The 19,699-nt window shown below is 43.7% G+C and overlaps 2 protein-coding genes across 3 annotated transcripts in view; one reads left to right on the top strand and one right to left on the bottom strand.

Annotated features, from left to right (window-relative positions):
- LOC138980921 (uncharacterized) overlaps window positions 1-10,549 on the bottom strand; it is a 47,870-nt gene extending 37,321 nt beyond the window's left edge. Inside the window, exon 1 of one of the 2 annotated variants that reach the window (XR_011460495.1) lies at window positions 9,626-10,549. The gene's annotated coding sequence lies outside the window, so the exon portion shown is untranslated. The remainder of the gene's footprint in view (window positions 1-9,625) is intronic. The other variant, XM_070353781.1, reaches the window with a different exon arrangement.
- Window positions 10,550-10,746: 197 nt separating this feature from the next.
- LOC138979589 (structural maintenance of chromosomes flexible hinge domain-containing protein 1-like) overlaps window positions 10,747-19,699 on the top strand; it is a 140,579-nt gene continuing 131,626 nt past the window's right edge. Inside the window, exons 1-7 of the mRNA XM_070352299.1 lie at window positions 10,747-10,887; window positions 12,042-12,120; window positions 13,925-14,083; window positions 14,911-14,993; window positions 15,703-15,839; window positions 18,285-18,429; window positions 19,163-19,282. Of these exons, the coding sequence (XP_070208400.1) occupies window positions 10,747-10,887; window positions 12,042-12,120; window positions 13,925-14,083; window positions 14,911-14,993; window positions 15,703-15,839; window positions 18,285-18,429; window positions 19,163-19,282 (864 nt within the window). The remainder of the gene's footprint in view (window positions 10,888-12,041; window positions 12,121-13,924; window positions 14,084-14,910; window positions 14,994-15,702; window positions 15,840-18,284; window positions 18,430-19,162; window positions 19,283-19,699) is intronic.

Genomic DNA, 19,699 nt, shown 5'->3' with positions numbered 1-19,699 from the left:
CAAAATGGCGACCAAAACACAACACAAACAAGTAACAACAAAATTACCTTATGCGCTGTGTGGGTTGACCAGCAGTACCAAAAACGTGTTGCCTCACAAACGAAGGGCACAAAACGATTCACACTTGAGAAACAACTGTCTCCAAGAACATTACGTTGACGTTAAAACATAAGAAACACTCCGTTGGTTCACTTGATAACCTTCATACGTTTACATCAAAACCAAACGCTTCCTAAAACCCTCAGATCGACTGACGAGACAGGAGTCAAGCAGCGGTATTTATGGAAACAAAAACCTAACATGGAATAGTTATTCAAAAGTCAAAGGTCACCGGATTGACCAACCAACAACATTCCTAAGACAGAATCGGGTGAAACTACTATTTTACAACCAATCAGTAACCGATCACGCACTCCGTGCATGCCCAAAACTTAAAACGGTATATTTAACAGAAAGAACATCAAGGAACTAGCTGACATCACAAAGCTAAAAACACGTGAGTCACACGTATTCTAAAACTTGCAACGCAGATTCGCAGGGCTCACCTCAAAATCAAAACACGGAAAAGAGCACGTGAATCTCACGGTGTTCTAGAACTAAACGACGCAGTTTGTGACACTCCGACCAAAACCAGGTCACAACAACTGAACAAGGAGCACGTGAATTACACGTAAAAATATTAACGCTCCACAAAACGGGTCACAACAAGAAAAACACGGTTTACTTCTTTTTACATCGTGCAATGGCTTGATCAAACGTAATTACAACAAAAAATAGGTGAATGCATGCCACATCGGCATGCACACTCCCACCGGAAATTATATTAATATAATTTCCTTCAAAAACCTTTGTACAAACATATTCCTTATATCAAAAGAAGACAAACGCAGATTTAGACATTTCAAATTTACAACTCAAAACCATTGTGTTGCAAAACATTTACACAACAATATTATGGTTCAATCGTTTTCAGTGTTTCAACACATCTCGTTTCAACTAAATGCCACTAGTCATTTACTCGACGGCATAACAAGAACGCACCACTTAAACCATAAATGTCCGTTACATCATCTGGTATAAAAACAAACCGCAACAATCAACAACTGTCAAATTGGAAAAACACTCCAAAGTTCAATGTTCTTTCAGTTCGCCTACACAGCTTTGTCTTCGTGATTTTCACGATTTACTAACACAGTCATTTTGTGAATAGGTCGCTCTAATATGCGACTATCACCAGTGGGACGGCCGTGATTGTCTAGAGCCTTTGTTTCAACATGCACTTTCACTCGTCTGACCAGTCCATCAGATCCCGGCATCACTTCGACTACACGAGCCATGCACCATTCTGATCTGCACAAGTTCTGGTCATGCAAGACAACAACATCTCCCACCTGTACGTTTGCCTGGGGACGTTGCCAGACACGACGTTTCTGCAAAAGTGAAAGGTACTGGCTCTTCCATAGCAGCCAGAATTCGTCTGCCATCCGCTGGACACAGCGCCAACGTTTCCTGGCGTACAGGTCTGGATCTTCAAACACACCAGGGGGCGGAAGGATGGCACCTGACTTCATGGTGAGGACGTGGTTGGGGGTCAAAGGGCGTGGTCCATCTGCCGATTCCAATGACTCGACAGACAGTGGTCGACTGTTCACGATGGCCATCACCTCGTATAGGAACGTACGAAGTGATGAAGTAGTGAGACGCTGGCCTGATCTTCTGAGAAGACCATTCAGGATGCTGCGTATCGTTCGGATCTGACGCTCCCAAACGCCACCCATGTGACTAGCTGCAGGGGGGTTGAACCTGAACTCACATTTGCTTTCCAGCATCTTTGATGTCAGTCGTTCAGAGTCCATCTCTTTCCATGCCAGTTTGAACTCATTGCATGCACCTACAAAGTTCGTTCCTTTGTCACACCAAATGCGTGATATGTTTCCTCGCATGGAGACAACAATGCGTAGGGCGTTTATGAAGGAATCACTTGACATGTCATCCAGGGTTTCAATGTGGATTGCCCTAGAGGCAAAACACGTCACGATCAGCCCGTACAAGATTAATGTCATGACCTTGACGCAGTCATCACGGTACCCTCGTTTTTTCTGGCGTTTCAGGCCCTTCAGATGCTTGACTGCGGCACTTCTGTTGTCGGGGAGGGACGGTTTCTCTGGTCGAAATGGTAAGAGCATCTCGAAGTGACCAGCTTCGTTGACCTTCACGATCTTCTTGAACTTTACATCGTCCTGGGACATGGATCCTGAGTCACTTGCAAAGTCTCTTTCCATAACATGTAATGGGTCAGTACACGAGACTTCGTCCACCTGTACCTTGTAGACGTGAGCTACACGTTCTTCTTCCCTCGATCCTGGCTTGACGATGACGCGCATGGACGAGGCTATGCCATCAAAGGCGACGGAATGCGGTGCCTTGCCGACGACGCTCCAACCTAACTTAGTCTCTACTGCAAATGGCAGTCCTTGGACAACGTTTAGGGGCATGAGGGCTTCAGCGCAGTCGTAGCCGATGAGGAGGCCTGCTTCACAGTCAGGGTACAAGGGGGGCAGTTTTGGAGACAGGTGTTGGAGATGTGGGTAAGCTTTGACAGTCTCTGAGGTGGGGATATGAGTGGGGTCAACGGTCAGATAAGGTCGTGAGATGGCAGAAGGGAGCCTGACAAACTCACTGGAGGTAGGAGAGCGGACACGCAATCCAGAGTACTTCCTGCCGGAGACCACAGCATTGTCCTCAGTCAGTGTGGAGACCCTGAGTGTAGTCGGCTGCGATTTGGCTTTAACTTCTTCAGCCACTGACTGCACTACAAAAGTGGCGTTGGACATAGTGTCCAGTAGTGCGTACGTCAGCACCTCTACGTTGGGGTTAGAGTCACTGGAAACGAGAACGGGAACGATCATAGACGTGAAACCGATGCTGTTTTCCTCGCTGGCCTTAAGAGCAGACACCGTAGGGGTCGACGATGACAGTGGCTCTTGAACGTCAGCAGCAGAGGTACGGTAATTGTTCTTGTGTTCACTCGCCCCTTTGTTTTCACTCATACTGTTCTGATATTTGAAATTGTCATCGTGAAGACAAGTGGGATGAGCCTTCTTGCACTTCTTGCACGTCTGTTTCTGCATACATTGACGGCTCTGGTGATCCTTGCTTCTCAGACATCCGTAGCAGATACGGTTCTTGAACAGAAAATCTCGTATCTCAACCAGAGGCTTCACTATGAGTTCCTTACATGTCCCAGCGTCATGGTCCGGAAGTTGACAGTGCAGACATGCGGTGACATCCTCTGTCAGGGTTGACAGGTTCGTTGTGAACTTTCTTGGTGTCCCCGATGCACTTGTCAAGCCGAAAACAGGGTCGTTAGAAATGTCTGCTTCGAGAGTAACGAACGACACGAGTTCATGGAACAGAGGATACCTCTTCTTTTCGACCTTGGTTCGAGCAACTGTTCTAGACCATCTGTGACTCATCCAGTCTGGGAGCTTTCCGACGATCTTCCGTAGGTATTGGGCATCATCCAGGATGCTCAGTCCACCAACTTCCTGGGCAGCAACGGAACATTGCTGCAAGAAATCGGCCAGACTTCTGAGTCCCTTGGGATCCTTGCTTTTGACTGGGGTCCATTCGTCCAGCTTGGTCCGGAAAGCTTGCGAAACGACGTATGAGTTGCCGAACCGATTTTCCAGCACTTCCATGGCTCTCTCGTAGGCATCACCTTCTCTCAGCAGAAAGAAGCCGGTCACGGCCTCCCTTGCTTGACCTCCGATGTACCGTTGCAGATACAATAACTTCTCACTGCTGGTTATGTTCTGTCTCTCGATGAGAAACGCAAACGACGATCTCCAAATTGGATATTGGAGAGGGTCACCAACAAAAATGCACGGCTCCTGCATCGGCAAGCGGTTGATCATCAGAGCGTCTGATAGGGTTTTGGCGAGAGAGTCCATAGGAGTGTCCTGCTTTGCAGGAGTAGCAAGTGGACGTTGGTAGTACGCAGACGGGGGGTAAGAGGCAAATGGACGATCTGCATGACATTCCTTGTCAAAGTTCATGTACGCAGGGGGCCTTGCATTTTCGTTTCCCCAAATAACTTTGGGGGTGGTCTGATGTGGGTCCAGGAATGTGGGCACGAAAGGCTCTGGTTTGGGATGTAGGTGGGTATCATAGGGGAAACAGGGTGGGGTAACTTGAAAACGTCTGTGGTCCATGCGTTGGTGACGTTCTTCTGGGAAGTAGGTGTGTCGTTCTTGCGTCTCATCACCTTCCCTTGTCTCTGGTAGGTGATAGGACCAACCTGTGTGGTCGAGATCAGGCGGGCGAGAGCCTGTGACGCTTGTCGTTGAGTGTCCAACGTTGTGCAGAGGCGGCTGACCAGCGTACGCACCGAAAGGGTGCTGCAGTGTGGTCAGCAGCGCTGTAGGCCGCATGGAGGATGTAGTTGCAGCCGTCGTGTAGTTGGGTGTGGAGGGCTCCCGATGGATGAAAGGAGCGCTCGTTCCGGCGTGATGGGGGGCGTTGACATCCTCTCTACGTTGAGGTCCGTACGCCTCGTAGGTGGCGTTGTTGGTAGTAGCGGCGCTTGTAGAGGCGCTGACTCCAACGACGAGGTCCACGACAGGTAACGCGTGCTGTCGTGGCTCAGTCGTTGTGGTTCCTGCGACGAAGTTGGTGACAGCAGCGTTGACAGTAGAGATGTCACGGGTGCTGGCGGCTTGGCAGACAGGAACAGACGTGAAGTCCATGGCTGGCTGGTGTGTCCTTTGGTCAGCAATGACGGCAGCTTGGCAGACAGGAACAGACGTGGCGTCCAAGGCTGGCTGGTGTGTCCCTTGGTCAGCAATGACGGCAGCACCTGTCCCTATTCCTATCGCTGTTTGCTCATTGTTTAGAGGAGGGGCTACAAGACTGTACAAGGGAACGAAAGGACGAGGGTGGAACCTAGTGTTCAACAAATCAACTGACGGTAGATCAGGGAGATCCTGCTGAACGGATTCACCTTGTTCCAATACTTGTAACATAGCTTGTTGTTCTCTTAAGCTAATTTTCAATTCGGTGGACTGAATTTGTCTCAAAGCCTTTTTCTGTTTAATATCTTCAAGAGCTGCTTCAGCTGCGTCCTCGGCCTGTCTAGCTGCTATTCTCTCAGCTTCCTTAGCCTGCCTAGCTGTGTCTTCGGCCTGCCTAGCTGCTGTTCTTTCAGCTTCCTTAGCCTGCCTAGCTGCTTCTTCGGCCTGCCTAGCTGCTGTTCTCTTAGCTTCCTTAGCCTGCCTAGCTGCTTCTTCGGCCTGCCTAGCAGTTTCTTCGATCAGCCTAGCTGCAGTTCTCTCAGCTTCCTCAGTCTGCCTAGCTGCTGTTCTCTCAGCTTCCTCAGTCTGCCTAGCTGCAGTTCTCTCAGCTTCCTCAGTCTGCCTAGCTGCAGTTCTCTCAGCTTCCTCAGTCTGCCTAGCTGCTGTTCTCTCAGCATATTGTTGTTGTAAGAGATCCAGTTCACTAAACTGAGCTTCCTTTATTGCGTCACCTTCCACTTTTATGGCCAGGGATGCAGCCTCTAGTTTAAGAGCCAATTTAGTGTCTTCAGAGCTAACGCTTTTAGAGCGGAGAGACTCGGCGCGAGAAGCTACTTGGCTACCTGATCTCCTGATACCTGACTTGTGGCTAGCTGACTTGTGGATGGCTGACGTAACGCTAGCTACTTTATGAATGGCAGACTTAACACTAGCTGACTTGTGGGTGGATGACCCAACGCTAGGTGTAACACTGCTATGCCTGGAAGTAGGCTCCTTAGTCACCTGCACGCTAGTCGTTTGTCTGTCAAGAGCTCGATCAATGTCAAACATAATTGTCTGAACTGTCCTCTGAACATCATCCCAACTTTCCTGAATGGTTTCACCGCTACCAATACTACGAAGACCTTTCTCTATGTCACCAAGATCCTTGTACATGCTCAAAACAATTTGTTTCTGACTGGTTAACGACTCTTGATTAGGAGTTTCTTGGTTAAGCTCTGTTACTACCTCACCGATTGCTCGTTCCAAGAATGTTCGTTGTCTTGCAAAGTTTCTAGTTTTGATCTCAATCTGGTAATCTCTACCTTTTTCAGTAGGCTTAATGTCACGCCTAGGCCTTTGAGAATGTTCATCTTCATCGCCGTTAATGTCATAACCTGAAGCTTCCAATGGTTTATCTGCTGGAATCTCCTCCATTACAATGTCCGCTTATTCAAAAGCACTAAAAACCTACATAAGGTTTATCTGTTTAAAAAGTAAAATGAATCGATCTGAGGGTCGTTTGGGATAATACACAAAAGTCACAAAAAATGCGCCGGATACGGAGTAGGAAGATCTCTAACCGACAAGTTGATCTATGTCAAACTATGGTTCACTAACACAGTGACAGGTAACAATAAAGTCTTTTGCTGGTTATCAACAGCTACGTTTACGTTCATTGAGCGTCAATAACAAAAGTTCTTTACTGGGCGTCAGCAGCTAAGTTTGTTTACTTTAGCTAACGTTCTTTCACTGGGCGTCAGCAGCTAAGTTTTTTACTGGACGACAGCAACTAAAGTTTTTTACTGTGCGCGCCTTCGTGAGCGAGGCTGGTACTACATATTGTTCATACGAAATGACAAACACAGGTTACAAGCGATAACGCGCAAAAGTACTGGTTTATTATTTTACATCTGACACTAAGGTATCAGTAATGCATATATAGTTACAGTACTACGTAATGAGATACTACGTATTGCGATACTACTTATTGCGGTAAAAAACTTATGGACAGAAAGAAAAAGAGAAAAGAAAACAAATTATTAGACATGGCAAAAGGTATTAAAATGCATTAACAAGACACGAGAAGTAAATACAAGAAAAATAAACAATCACAAGACAGGCGAAGACAAACAGACACGAAAGTTACAATTACCAAACACTCGTTGGTTAGTCCTTCAACAACAATAGAAAGTTACGTTCTGTACGTTCAACAACAATAAAGAATTACGTTCCGTACGTTCAACAATACCATAAGCACTAAGAATACTCAAGAAACTTAGCATACATACGTTTAAAACCAAAATGGCTACTTTCAGAAAAATACAAAACGTTGACTCATCAGGCCAGGAATACAAAGCAAACTGTCAGTGTCATACCAAAAAGTCTCCTAACGACAATGTTCCTGCGTTAATCAAAGTCACAAACAAGATATTTACTCATCCACTTTCCCTCAATAACGTTACAAGAAATAAGCCCGTTTACAAACGATCACCACAGACCGCAAGCTTCTTTTACCTAAATTCTTTTAACGTAAGGCTGAAAAAGTCGGAGAAAACGTTTCACTTCGAACTTCGTTAACCACAGAAAACACAAGTTATCATTATAAACATTAGCGACTTTCTAGCGTCTACAAAACATTGCTGTACGTTCACAACACTAGAACAGTTGAACACACAATAAAGAAACACTACAACAAGTCAGACTTTCAACTCACGTTATACATAAACAACTCACAAAGTCATTACAAAATGGCGACCAAAACACAACACAAACAAGTAACAACAAAATTACCTTATGCGCTGTGTGGGTTGACCAGCAGTACCAAAAACGTGTTGCCTCACAAACGAAGGGCACAAAACGATTCACACTTGAGAAACAACTGTCTCCAAGAACATTACGTTGACGTTAAAACATAAGAAACACTCCGTTGGTTCACTTGATAACCTTCATACGTTTACATCAAAACCAAACGCTTCCTAAAACCCTCAGATCGACTGACGAGACAGGAGTCAAGCAGCGGTATTTATGGAAACAAAAACCTAACATGGAATAGTTATTCAAAAGTCAAAGGTCACCGGATTGACCAACCAACAACATTCCTAAGACAGAATCGGGTGAAACTACTATTTTACAACCAATCAGTAACCGATCACGCACTCCGTGCATGCCCAAAACTTAAAACGGTATATTTAACAGAAAGAACATCAAGGAACTAGCTGACATCACAAAGCTAAAAACACGTGAGTCACACGTATTCTAAAACTTGCAACGCAGATTCGCAGGGCTCACCTCAAAATCAAAACACGGAAAAGAGCACGTGAATCTCACGGTGTTCTAGAACTAAACGACGCAGTTTGTGACACTCCGACCAAAACCAGGTCACAACAACTGAACAAGGAGCACGTGAATTACACGTAAAAATATTAACGCTCCACAAAACGGGTCACAACAAGAAAAACACGGTTTACTTCTTTTTACATCGTGCAATGGCTTGATCAAACGTAATTACAACAAAAAATAGGTGAATGCATGCCACATCGGCATGCACAGGAACCTCGATCTCTTCTAAAGCCTCGTGCAATCTATTACATCAAAGCAAAGAAACGTCACTCTGAAAGTGTGGCGTGACGTGTTAGTTCTAAAGATTCATCGAGGGTAATTAGCGAGCGCAATTTTTGTTTCTATAATGACGTTTGTCTTGGTGACTTTGGCATCATAAGCAGTGGGAAAAACAGGTCCCTGCCAGACTTGCTTGACATGACCTCATTTACATGATAATTGATATACACACGTGTGATTTGAACGATTATTATCTCACGGGTGTCTCTCTCACGTATGTAGGATAAATGCTATTACATTTTTGTTTTTGTTGATCAAAATATGTTATTTGTCCCAGATCGAGACAGACATTGCCATAGTTGATGAAACATGCAAATGATGTATTATATTTATGATGTGTAATCAACACAAAATGCAGGTCCGGTCGCAGTGAAAACACCCCTCAGCGTTAAGACCTGCAACTTTCTAAGGCCAAAAAAAAAAGGTCTGTTTACGGTAACATAGGCCAAAAAAATAGGGTCGGTAGGTCGGGATTTTTTTTCTTTTCTTTTTTCTCCAAAAAACCATATTTTTACGTTATTTTGCCAAAAAAACAAGATTTTTTTTGTTGTCCAAATGCCAAAAAAAAGTCTAGGGTCGCGCGAAAAAACTAGGGTCGGTCGGGTAACCGTAAACAGACCTATTTTTTTTTTTTGGCCTAATACATGTACGTCCTCTTCATAGTGTCAGTAAGTGTGACTATAATATGCTAAGACTCCATGTCTTCTAAAGACCTGAACTTGATTTTTACATCTTATTTGTATTTTTGGCGAAAATCTGACATTTTCCTCACACCAAAATAGGCATTGTTCTCCGTGATCGCGCCGGGTATATTAGCGGTTGATGTGAATAATAGTAACTGTCGAAATATCGTACATGTGTCAAATGTCCTATTTTGATCAAAAAACAAATAACATTTATATATCGAGGCATCATTTGCTGTTCAACAATTCAAAAAATATGTTCCCACAAAAATGATGCACTCAGTCTTTTGTAGTCTAGGTTAGCCACCTAAATTGAATATGAGTTTTAATCTCTCAAGTCACATGGCTCAAAGAAGGGAAGTCCAGTGTTCAATAGATACATTCAGATGTGTCTACGTCTTAACATAGATTTACCACTGTACTTACCATTTCGCTACGTCTTAACCTAGATTTACCACTGTACTTACCATTTCGCTATGTCTTAACCTAGATTTACCACTGTACTTACCATTTCGCTACGTCTTAACCTAGATTTACCACTGTACTTACCATGTCGCCTGCACGTGCACACTGTCATGGCCATCACATTTGCATACAAGCGCGTGATAAATCCTGCCTTGCGCATATCTCGAACCAAGGCATCAAACACAAAGCGATCGCTGTGAAAAACACACTCGTTGTCTTCCATGATTCTACTTTCACAGACGCTATACCTCGTTCACAAAACTTTGAAAAATAGAATAAAAAAAAGAAGCTATATAACCGTGCTTCGCTGTTTGACTTTCTTCTCTTTTCAAGGCCACTGTCTCAGAGTCAGCGAGTTGCTAGCTTTCTAAGTCCTTGGCGGTCGGCTTGTCAGTTTCTTTACTTTCTAATTCCCACACCAGGAATTACTTAGTCCTGTTTCCCAAGAGCTAATTTTGTTCTCTGAAAGCGTGAAGTTCCGAATACGGTAATCAAGACTGACTGTGACTAGATTGATTCACCAGAACGGCCGCCTCGACTCATCGCTATCGATCTGTAGACTGTTTCTGCATAGATTGCCTGAGAGGCCTATATATGTCTATGACTGACCGAGTCGGTTTCCAAAGAACTCAGTTCAGTTTCATATTATATCATATCGAGCTGTATGATGATCAGTAGTAATAGTATCTTGACTTCAAGTGACTCTCTAAAACACTGACTGATTTTGCAGAATTCAGTTCCAAATCAAGTCGAGTTAAGTCCTTTTTTTAATTTGTCGATATGAAGGATAAGAGAACGATACTTCTCTTTTTCACAGAGCAGAGAGGCTTGCGCTAGCAGAGTGTACACCATGCAGAGAGAGACAAACCAGATATATTTCAAATCATTCAGGTTAACCAAGTCACTTGCATCAGCTTGTGGAGTAATGATAGGCTCCAGAACTGTCGTATTGTTGTGAGATTGAATCAGTCATGAGAAGAACATACCGGTATACATGGTTAACCGTCGACTGAGGTATTTTGGGGGTCTTACGGGTAGTGGGCTAAAAATACGCATCGATATCTATTTTGAGATCCTTGCGGACCAGTGACGTAATGTGTTATAAGGGACGAAACTCTTGTTAGTTTCGGTCTTGAAGGGTTTGTTCCCTTGAATTTTGTTTTGTAAGATTTTTAGCCAATGAAAACGCGGGTCTTGAATCCAACATGGCTGCGCCCAGGCGGACCTCGGAAGACGAGGATGCCTTTGTTTTTGTCTATGACAGGCGTACTTCTAATGCACCAGAGTTACAAATACCAACCGGAGGTCTTTTTACGTTTGCCGATTTCAAAGCAAGAGTTTCTTCTGTGAGTGCATTGCTGTGTTTGCATGCTTCGTGTTTTACTCAAACCTTTCTCGGATCAAAACAATTTCAATTTGAATTTCTTGTTTGCGCATTCTTGTTCTCACAGATATCTTTCAGCGTTGGCTATTTGTCTGCGTGTGTGTTTCACATTTGCAGTTTTGCTTTCCGTCTTTTAAAATGGTCACTTGAACATGGGGTTAGCTGAATGTCCTGTTTTCCTGATCTTCCTCTCCGGCAGAAAGTTTACTCTGTAAACAAAAGCATCTACTGACCCCAAACGACCGGGAAACCAACTTTGAAGTTGTATTTTATTCTGGGTCCTACCTAAACTAGTTTAAGTGAAGCTTTATCATTGACATTATTCTTAATATTTTACCATTCATATAGGACACAGCTAAGGAGTGCTGGGGGATGGGGAGATATCGCCAAGAAAGAAAAAAGCAATATTTCTAATTCCGCGACCGACCCTATTTGTTTCCTGCTGACACTAGAACTTTTATTGTTCCCAATTTTTGGTGAACTTCCACCTCAAAATGTAGCCATGGTTTGGCAAAATAAACGCTTCATTATTATGTATCTCGGCAAGAACATGAATTTTTTACAAAGTCAAAGTCAGCACAGTGTACGTGACAATTGACAATGACATATTACCTTCTAGCTTTGCTGGGGTTAGAAATGACAAAACTTGATTTTTCAGATTTTACCAAGAAATGTATTCTTCTTCAACATCCAGGGGACACATCTGGCACGATTTTCCTGCCACTCAATATTAAATTTAAAAAGCAGCATGTGCCGGACTGTAAATATAGTTAAAAAGCCAATGTCAATCCCCCCCCCCCCCCCAAAAAAAAAAATAAAATAACTGACCTACCAACACTAAATAAATTGGCCATTGTCATCGAAAACACAGATTGTATTCATTCTTTTTTTTTGTGTGTGCCTGAACCTTAATTTACTAAGAGTGAGATTGAGAATGAAAAAAATTAAGAATTGTCAAGCAATATAGTTTGATACACCACTTCAGAGTCTCTGCAAAACTCACAAGATATCCATCTCACATGCCTTGCTTTGATTCGAAGGTTGCGAGAGCTGGGAATATTGTTGGAGAGAATTACGTTGCTGGAGTGGAAGTGTTTCATTTTATTTTGGTTGCAGGCATTGAAAATTTCAGAGTCTGAATCCTTCGTGATCGCCACAACCAACCGAGATGAAATCAACAATGACGACTCTTGGGGTAAGGAAAGGCGCGCATTATTTAACACTAACAGGGATGGCCATAACGTCTGCCCGATCGCCAGGGGCGAGTAACACCAACAGGGATGGCCAAAACGTCTGCCCGATCGCCACGGGCGAGTAACACTAACAAATTGGTCGGTCTAGTAGAAACCACCTTGCACTTGCAGCTCACCCGGCTGGCCAATGGCAATGAAAATTCCGGTCAAATTCAACACTTGGTTATAACTTATAAGATCGAGTTTCAAAGCCATATAAACACTGCAGATGCAGCAACTGTGGTACCAGGCCAGCGACATATCTGGCGGGCTAATAACTTTCTTGAAGTTACTCGCCCAGTTGGCGAGTTAAAAGTTTGAGATTTGGCCATCCTTGAAAGGTGAAAGAAAAAGTCATATTTTAAGAAACAAGGCTCATGTGTTTGAGGTCTTGGCTAATCCATGACAATTTCATAGAATACCCGACTCGCACGAAGGGGTGATAATGATACTCGGTGCCCTCGATAACTCAGGATAAACAACTTTTGTGCACCTTGAATAATTGTTTGTTTTCAGTCTTTTTTCCTGTGCTGCTCAGTGCTAATCTTAGTGAACACTATCTGTTTGAACGTCTGATAATAATAGTAAATATCCCTCTTTTTATATTTAGTCAAGTTTTGACTAAATATTTTAACATCGAGGGGGAATCGAAACGAGGGTCGTGGTGTATGTGCGTGTGTGTGTGTGTGTGTGTGTCTGTCTGTCTGTCTGTGTGTGTGTGTGTGTAGAGCGATTCAGACTAAACTACTGGACCGATCTTTATGAAATTTGACATGAGAGTTCCTGGGTATGAAATCCCCGAACGTTTTTTTCATTTTTTTTATAAATGTCTTTGATGACGTCATATCCGGCTTTTCGTGAAAGTTGAGGCGGCACTGTCACGCCCTCATTTTTCAACCAAATTGGTTGAAATTTTGGTCAAGTAATTTTCGACGAAGCCCGGACTTCGGTATTGCATTTCAGCTTGGTGGCTTAAAAATTAATTAATGACTTTGGTCATTAAAAATCTGAAAATTGTAAAAAAAAATAAAAATTTATAAAACGATCCAAATTTACGTTTATCTTATTCTCCATTATTTGCTGATTCCAAAAACATATAAATATGTTATATTCGGATTAAAAAAAAGCTCTGAAAATTAAATATATAAAAATTATTATCAAAATTAAATTGTCCAAATCAATTTAAAAACACTTTCATCTTATTCCTTGTCGGTTCCTGATTCCAAAAACATATAGATATGATATGTTTGGATTAAAAACACGCTCAGAAAGTTAAAACAAAGAGAGGTTCAGAAAAGCGTGCTATCCTTCTTAGCGCAACTACTGCCCCGCTCTTCTTGTCAATTTCACTGCCTTTGCCATGAGCGGTGGACTGACGATGCTACGAGTATACGGTCTTGCTGAAAAATGGCATTGCGTTCAGTTTCATTCTGTGAGTTCGACAGCTACTTGACTAAATATTGTATTTTCGCCTTACGCGACTTGTTTTTTTTTATAGGGATGAGCGCAATAATATGGAGGTGTATTTTCATGTTTAGGACTAGGAGTTTTCTGTGTTTAAAGCAGGAAGTGTTTGATGGATGGTGACATTGAATAATTCTGTGGTGTCACCTCAAAATCAAATCCCCCCTCCCCCTCTTCGTATGAATGACATTTTGAAGATCTTCTTACATTTATAAGACATAAAGGTGATGAATGTGATGGTAATTTAGTGTTCTCCATTCTCAAAAACTTTTTTAAATCAGTTTGTGAATTTTTGTTTTGCAGATCTCATTGACAAAGGGGACACACTGTATGTGCTCAAGAACCTGTCACAGGAGTTGTGTGCCCCTGCGGAGGAGCGGGTCAACTACTTGCCTCACTATGACACCATCGTCAAAGGAGGGATGTACGAGTATTACGCCTCAGAAGGACAGAACCCGCTGCGTAAGTGTCATTGCCTTGTGTCTTTGTCTCTACAACTTTCATCAGGAGCGGGGATATAGCTCAGTTGGTAGCGCGCTGGATTTGTATTCAGTTGGCCGCTGTCAGCGTGAGTTCGATCCCAGGTTCGGCGGAAATTTATTTCACAGAGTCAACTTTGAGTGCAGACTCTCTTCGGTGTCCGAACCTCCCCCCGTGTACACTACATTGGGTGTGCACGTTAAAGATCCCACGATTGACAAAAGGGTCTTTCCTGGCAAAATTGCTTAGGCACAGTTAATAATTGTCTACCTATACCCGTGTGACTTGGAATAATAGGCCGTGAAAGGTAAATATGCGCCGAAATGGCTGCAATCTACTGGCCGTATAAAATTTCATCTCACACGGAATCACTGCAGAGCGCCTAGAACTGTACCAACGGAATATGCGCGATATAAGACTCATTGATTGATTGATTATTTGGGGGTCTGTAACTAAAATGTAATGTGATTGATAGTGTTATATTATCATATGAACGGCCTGTAGGCTAGATAAGCCTTTTGCCTGCTAGTGCTATATTATTTTATCTGTAGTTGATTATATCCCGAAGGCGGCGTATGGCAGCCTCAATGACAGGCTAAAAACGGTTATACACGTAAAAACCCACTCGAGCAAAAACATGAATGAACGTGGGAGTTTGAGCCCATGAGTGAAGAAGAAGAATCTGTAGTTGTTTGTTTGTTTATTCTGTTTTCTAGTGTTCAGCGTTTTTTCTGGCGTTATTTTAATACTTCTCTGGTGAGATTATAAAGGTGTCTTACGTTTTCCTGTCTGTTGCAATCTGTTCTCAGCATATGCTTTTGCGGAGCTGATCGACAATTCTCTGGCTGCCACCGCTCAGAATGAAGGATCTCGGGACGTGGAAATCAGACTGGTGAGTTCTGCATTGGGTTATTTATACCCTTTATGTTTTTATTGTGTGTTTTGGATAGAAAATAAAGCTGGCATCCTGTCCTCATTTTTTGAGTCACTTGAGAAAAAGTGACTCTATGTAATCGGTCAGTGTTAGTCTGTCCGGCCGGCCGTCCGGCCGGCCGTCCGTAGACACCACCTTAACGTTGGACTTTTCTCGGAAACTATCAAAGCGATCGGGCTCATATTTTGTTTAGTCGTGACCTCCAATGACCTCTACACTTTAACGATGGTTTCGTTGACCTTTGACCTTTTTCAAGGTCACAGGTCAGCGTCAAAGGAAAAATTAGACATTTTATATCTTTGACAAAGTTCATCGGATGTGATTGAAACTTTGTAGGATTATTCTTTACATCAAAGTATTTACATCTGTAGCCTTTTACGAACGTTATCAGAAAAACAAGGGAGATAACTAGCCTTTTCTGTTCGGCAACACACAACTTAACGTTGGGCTTTTCTCGGAAACTATAAAAGTGACCGGGCTCAAATTTTATGTGAACGTGACTCATTGTGTTGTGAATAGCAATTTCTTCCTGTCCATCTGATGCCTCATATAATATTCAGAACTGCGAAAGTGACTCGATCGAGCGTTTGCTCTTCTTGTTGAAGTTGGAAATTATGGTTGTTGTAAACTGTTAGTATTATTATATTTCTTCTGTGTTATTTTCCAGCACTTTGATGACTCGGCACCACAGCGTAGCTGCGTGGTTGTCATTGACAACGGGAAAGGGATGAACCCACGGCAGCTCAACAACTGGGCCATCTACAGGCTGTCCAAGTTCATCAGACGAGAGAAGCAGTTCAAAGGGTGAGGCGTCTTTTCTGCTTCAGCTTCTGTGTGTACATTAGTAAGACAGAGAGAGTGGGAGAGAAAGAGTGTGTGTGTGTGTGAGTGTGTGTGTGTGTGTGTGTGTGCTGCGAGTGATTGCTTAGTTATTTTAGCGCAACTCTCAATTCTTAGTAAATGTGATATGTTTTAGTGTTGTTGTTGTTTGTTTAGTGCAATTTTTATTTCTTAGTAAATTTGATGTATTTTGTCTGTAACCGCCCGACACTTCATGGCAATTTTCCTTGTTTTTATAAGGACAGTACAAATTTCAGTCTTGAGTCTTGTACAGTAGAACCCCCCATTTACGACTTTCAAAAAACTTTGAAAATAATGTCTTAAAAAGGGGGGGTCTTAAACTGGGGGTTGACCTATTTTGGGCCAAGGACAGGTTACTCTGTACTTACGAAACACAACATTGTACAGGTGCATGCAAGCGATTATAATTTATACTGTACTGCCATACACACACACACACTGTTTACTGTCATACACACACTAAAACAGAACATCTTGTTATTTCAACAAAATATTTAATAAATGTATCATCCAAAATATTTAAAAATGTCATCCGGTTTGTACCCTTCACACAAACTTGACAGGCGTTTGTTCCGATCTTCAATGACTTGTTCTCTCACCTCTGCTCGCTCGCCACTGAGAGCAGCGCATTTCACATTGTGGCGTTTCAGCCACTTGCACAACCAGCCGTTTGATCCAGTAAAGTCCGGCTGACCTAGCTCCACTGAGAGCAGCGCATTTCACATTGTGGCGTTTCAGCCAGTTGCACAACCAGCCGTTTGATCCAGTAAAGTCCGGGTGACCTAACTCCACAGAAAGCATGACAGCTTTTTCTTGAATCATTTTCCCACTGACAGGAATGGGTGAATGTTTCTTCGTCTCGCATCACAAAACCATTTCCACGCTCGATCATTCACGTCTCCTTACAGGCACTTTTGTCTCTTTGCGTACTTTCGCTCCGCTCCCTCTCCTCCTTGCCATCTCGACAAAACGGGAGTCTTTATCCTTAATGATACTCTGGATTTGAGTTTTCCCCACTCCTAAGGAAGTCTCCCCCTTGCCACTTCGCTCAATAACTTTAACTCTATCCTCAAGAATCAGTGCTTTTCTCTTTCTGTCACCCGTCTTTACTTGTCAAATGTCTTCGGCAAAGTGACGAGATTGATTGCGTGGGTAGAACAACCGGATGTCTCTTTTTTCTCGCGGTAGTTGCACGAGATGTGTTTTGTCTGCTCGACTGAAAAAGCGCGAAAGTCGTAATTCATCCCCAAAAACTCGGTCGTAAGTCCCGTTTTGGGGTGAGTCGCTCACTGGGGGTTCATTATATAGTAGAACGCATCCGTGGTAGAAAAATCAGTAGTAAAAAGGGGGTGGTCATAAACAGGGGGTTCGTTAAGGGGGAGTACTACTGTATGCCGTATTTATGTGTGTGTGAGTAGAGGAGTGTTTATAGTGTATGCTAATTGTAAGCATGCGTTCTTAGATTTCGTAAGAGGCGACTAACGGATTCTGTTTCTCCTTTTACCCTTGTTAAGTGTTTCTTGTATAGAATATAGTCAATGTTTGTAAAGATTTTAGTCAAGCAGTATGTAAGAAGTGTTAAGTCCTTTGTACTGGAAACTTGCATTCTCCCAGTAAGGTAATATATTGTACTACGTTGCAAGCCCCTGGAGCAAATTGTTGATTAGTGCTTTTGTGAACAAGAAACAATTGACAAGTGGCTCTATCCCATCTCCCCCCTTTCCCCGTCGCGATATAACCTTCGTGGTTGAAAACGACGTTAAACACCAAATAAAGAAAGAAAGAAAGAAAATCTGAGAAAAAGCAGATCTTAAAAACGAGGGAGTCTTAATTTGAGGGAATCTTAAAAAGGTGGAACCCCTTTTTACAACCTCCTAAAATCTTCTTTTGAAAGCAGGATGGAGTCTTCTTCTTCTTCTTCTTGGCGTTCGCAGAGGTTACACGATCAGACCAGCACTGGTGATAAATGTTGTCGTTTTCTCCAACTCCTGTCGACTGCCGTATAGTTTGGTCTGCAAGGGAGTTGGTGACGGCCACACTTCTTTTCGTTTCTCATCTAGTAAGGGACATCGCTGTAAGATGTGTTCCGCTGTTTGGTCTTCTTGACCGCAGGCACAGGTTGGTGATGGCGCCAGCTTGAACTTTCGGTTCATATGAGCATTGAGCCTGTTGTGGCCAGTACGCAGCCTGATGAGGTTGACTTGCTGCTCTCTGGACATTGTGTGGTAGTCATCTCAGGATGGAGTCTAAAATAGGGTAAATGAGGTTATGAACAGAAAATCTGAGAGAAAAAACAAGGTCTTAAAAAAGGAGGAAGTCTTAAATTGGGGGTGGGGGGGGTCTTAAAAGGGGGTTCCACTGTATTACAATGTGTTACGCTGTTGACAGGGAGGGCTCAGCTGACCAGTCGCTGGATGAATCAGGGGACACCACTCTGCCCGACTCCCCGGTGGCCCGCTACATGAACAGCGACATTTCCTACTTCGGTGTGGGCGGCAAGCAGGCCATCTTCTTCATCGGCAGTTCCACAAGGGTGGGTAGATTGGGACAGACAAGATCCTGAGGCATATTGATAGCTCTCTTTCTCTGTTTCTCTGTCTCTGTCTCTGTCCCTCTCTCTCTCTCTGTCCCCTCTCTCTCTCTCTGTGTCTCTCTCTCTGTCTCTCTCTCTGTCTCTCTCTCTCCGCCGTCTCTCTCTCTCTCTCTCTCTCTCTCTCTCTCTCTCTCTCTCTCTCTCCCCCCCCCCCCCCCCCCCCCGTCTCTCTCTCTCTCTCTCTCTCTCTCTCTCTCTCTCTCTCTCTCTCTCTCTCTCTCTCCTCTCTCTCTCTCTCTCTCTCTCTCTCTTTATCCTTGTAAAATAAAGTCCAGTTCAGTTCTCTCTCTCTCTCTCTCTCTCTCTGTCCCTCTCTGTCTCGCTGTCTGTCTGCCTGAGAATGGCTATCTGTCTTTTCTCTCTCTCTTTTCTCTCTCTCTCTCTCTCTCTCTCTCTCTCTCTCTCTCTCTCTCTCTCTCTCTCTCTCTCTCTCTCTCTCTCTCTCTCTCTCTCTCTCTCTCTCTCTCTCTCTCTCTCTACATAGTTTTAACCTCCCCACCTTTTTAATCTCCCTGTTTGCCGGAGCTAGCCACTCTTGGTAACAGTGACCCAACCGCAGGACTCTGAGACGTTCGCAAGAACCCAGTCCTCTACGGAAGAAGAGAAGAAGAACTGAAGTTGGGGGTGGTTTTACAGGGAGGGTTCCACTGTAGTGTAGGTTTGTTGTGTGCAGATGATCAGCAAACCCAAAGGGTCGTTCGACGTGCACGAGCTGGTCATCTCCAAGGACGAGTTTGAGAAGAGAGAGAAGAACAACCAGTCCATCTACAGCGGTGTCATCCACAACAGGAAGGTCAGGGTCACACACACACACGCTCACATGCACCAACACTCACACGCACACACTACACACACACACACACACACACACACACACACACGCTCACATGCACCAACACTCACACGCACACACTACACACACTCGCACACACACATGCACACACACACACACACGCTCACATGCACCAACACTCACACGCACACACTCGCACGCACACACACATGCACACACACATGCACACACACACACACACACGCTCACATGCACCAACACGCACACACTACACACACTCGCACACACACATGCACACACACACACACACACACACATACACACATGCACTCACACACACAAACACACTCACACACAAGTGTGCCTGCATGCACCCAAGCACACAAACACACACACACTGATTGGGAAGATGCTTTA

The sequence above is a fragment of the Littorina saxatilis genome, linkage group LG11 (assembly GCF_037325665.1).
Source record: "Littorina saxatilis isolate snail1 linkage group LG11, US_GU_Lsax_2.0, whole genome shotgun sequence".
Classification (NCBI taxonomy): Eukaryota; Metazoa; Mollusca; class Gastropoda; order Littorinimorpha; family Littorinidae; genus Littorina; species Littorina saxatilis.
This window is presented reverse-complemented; position numbering and strand designations above follow the sequence as displayed.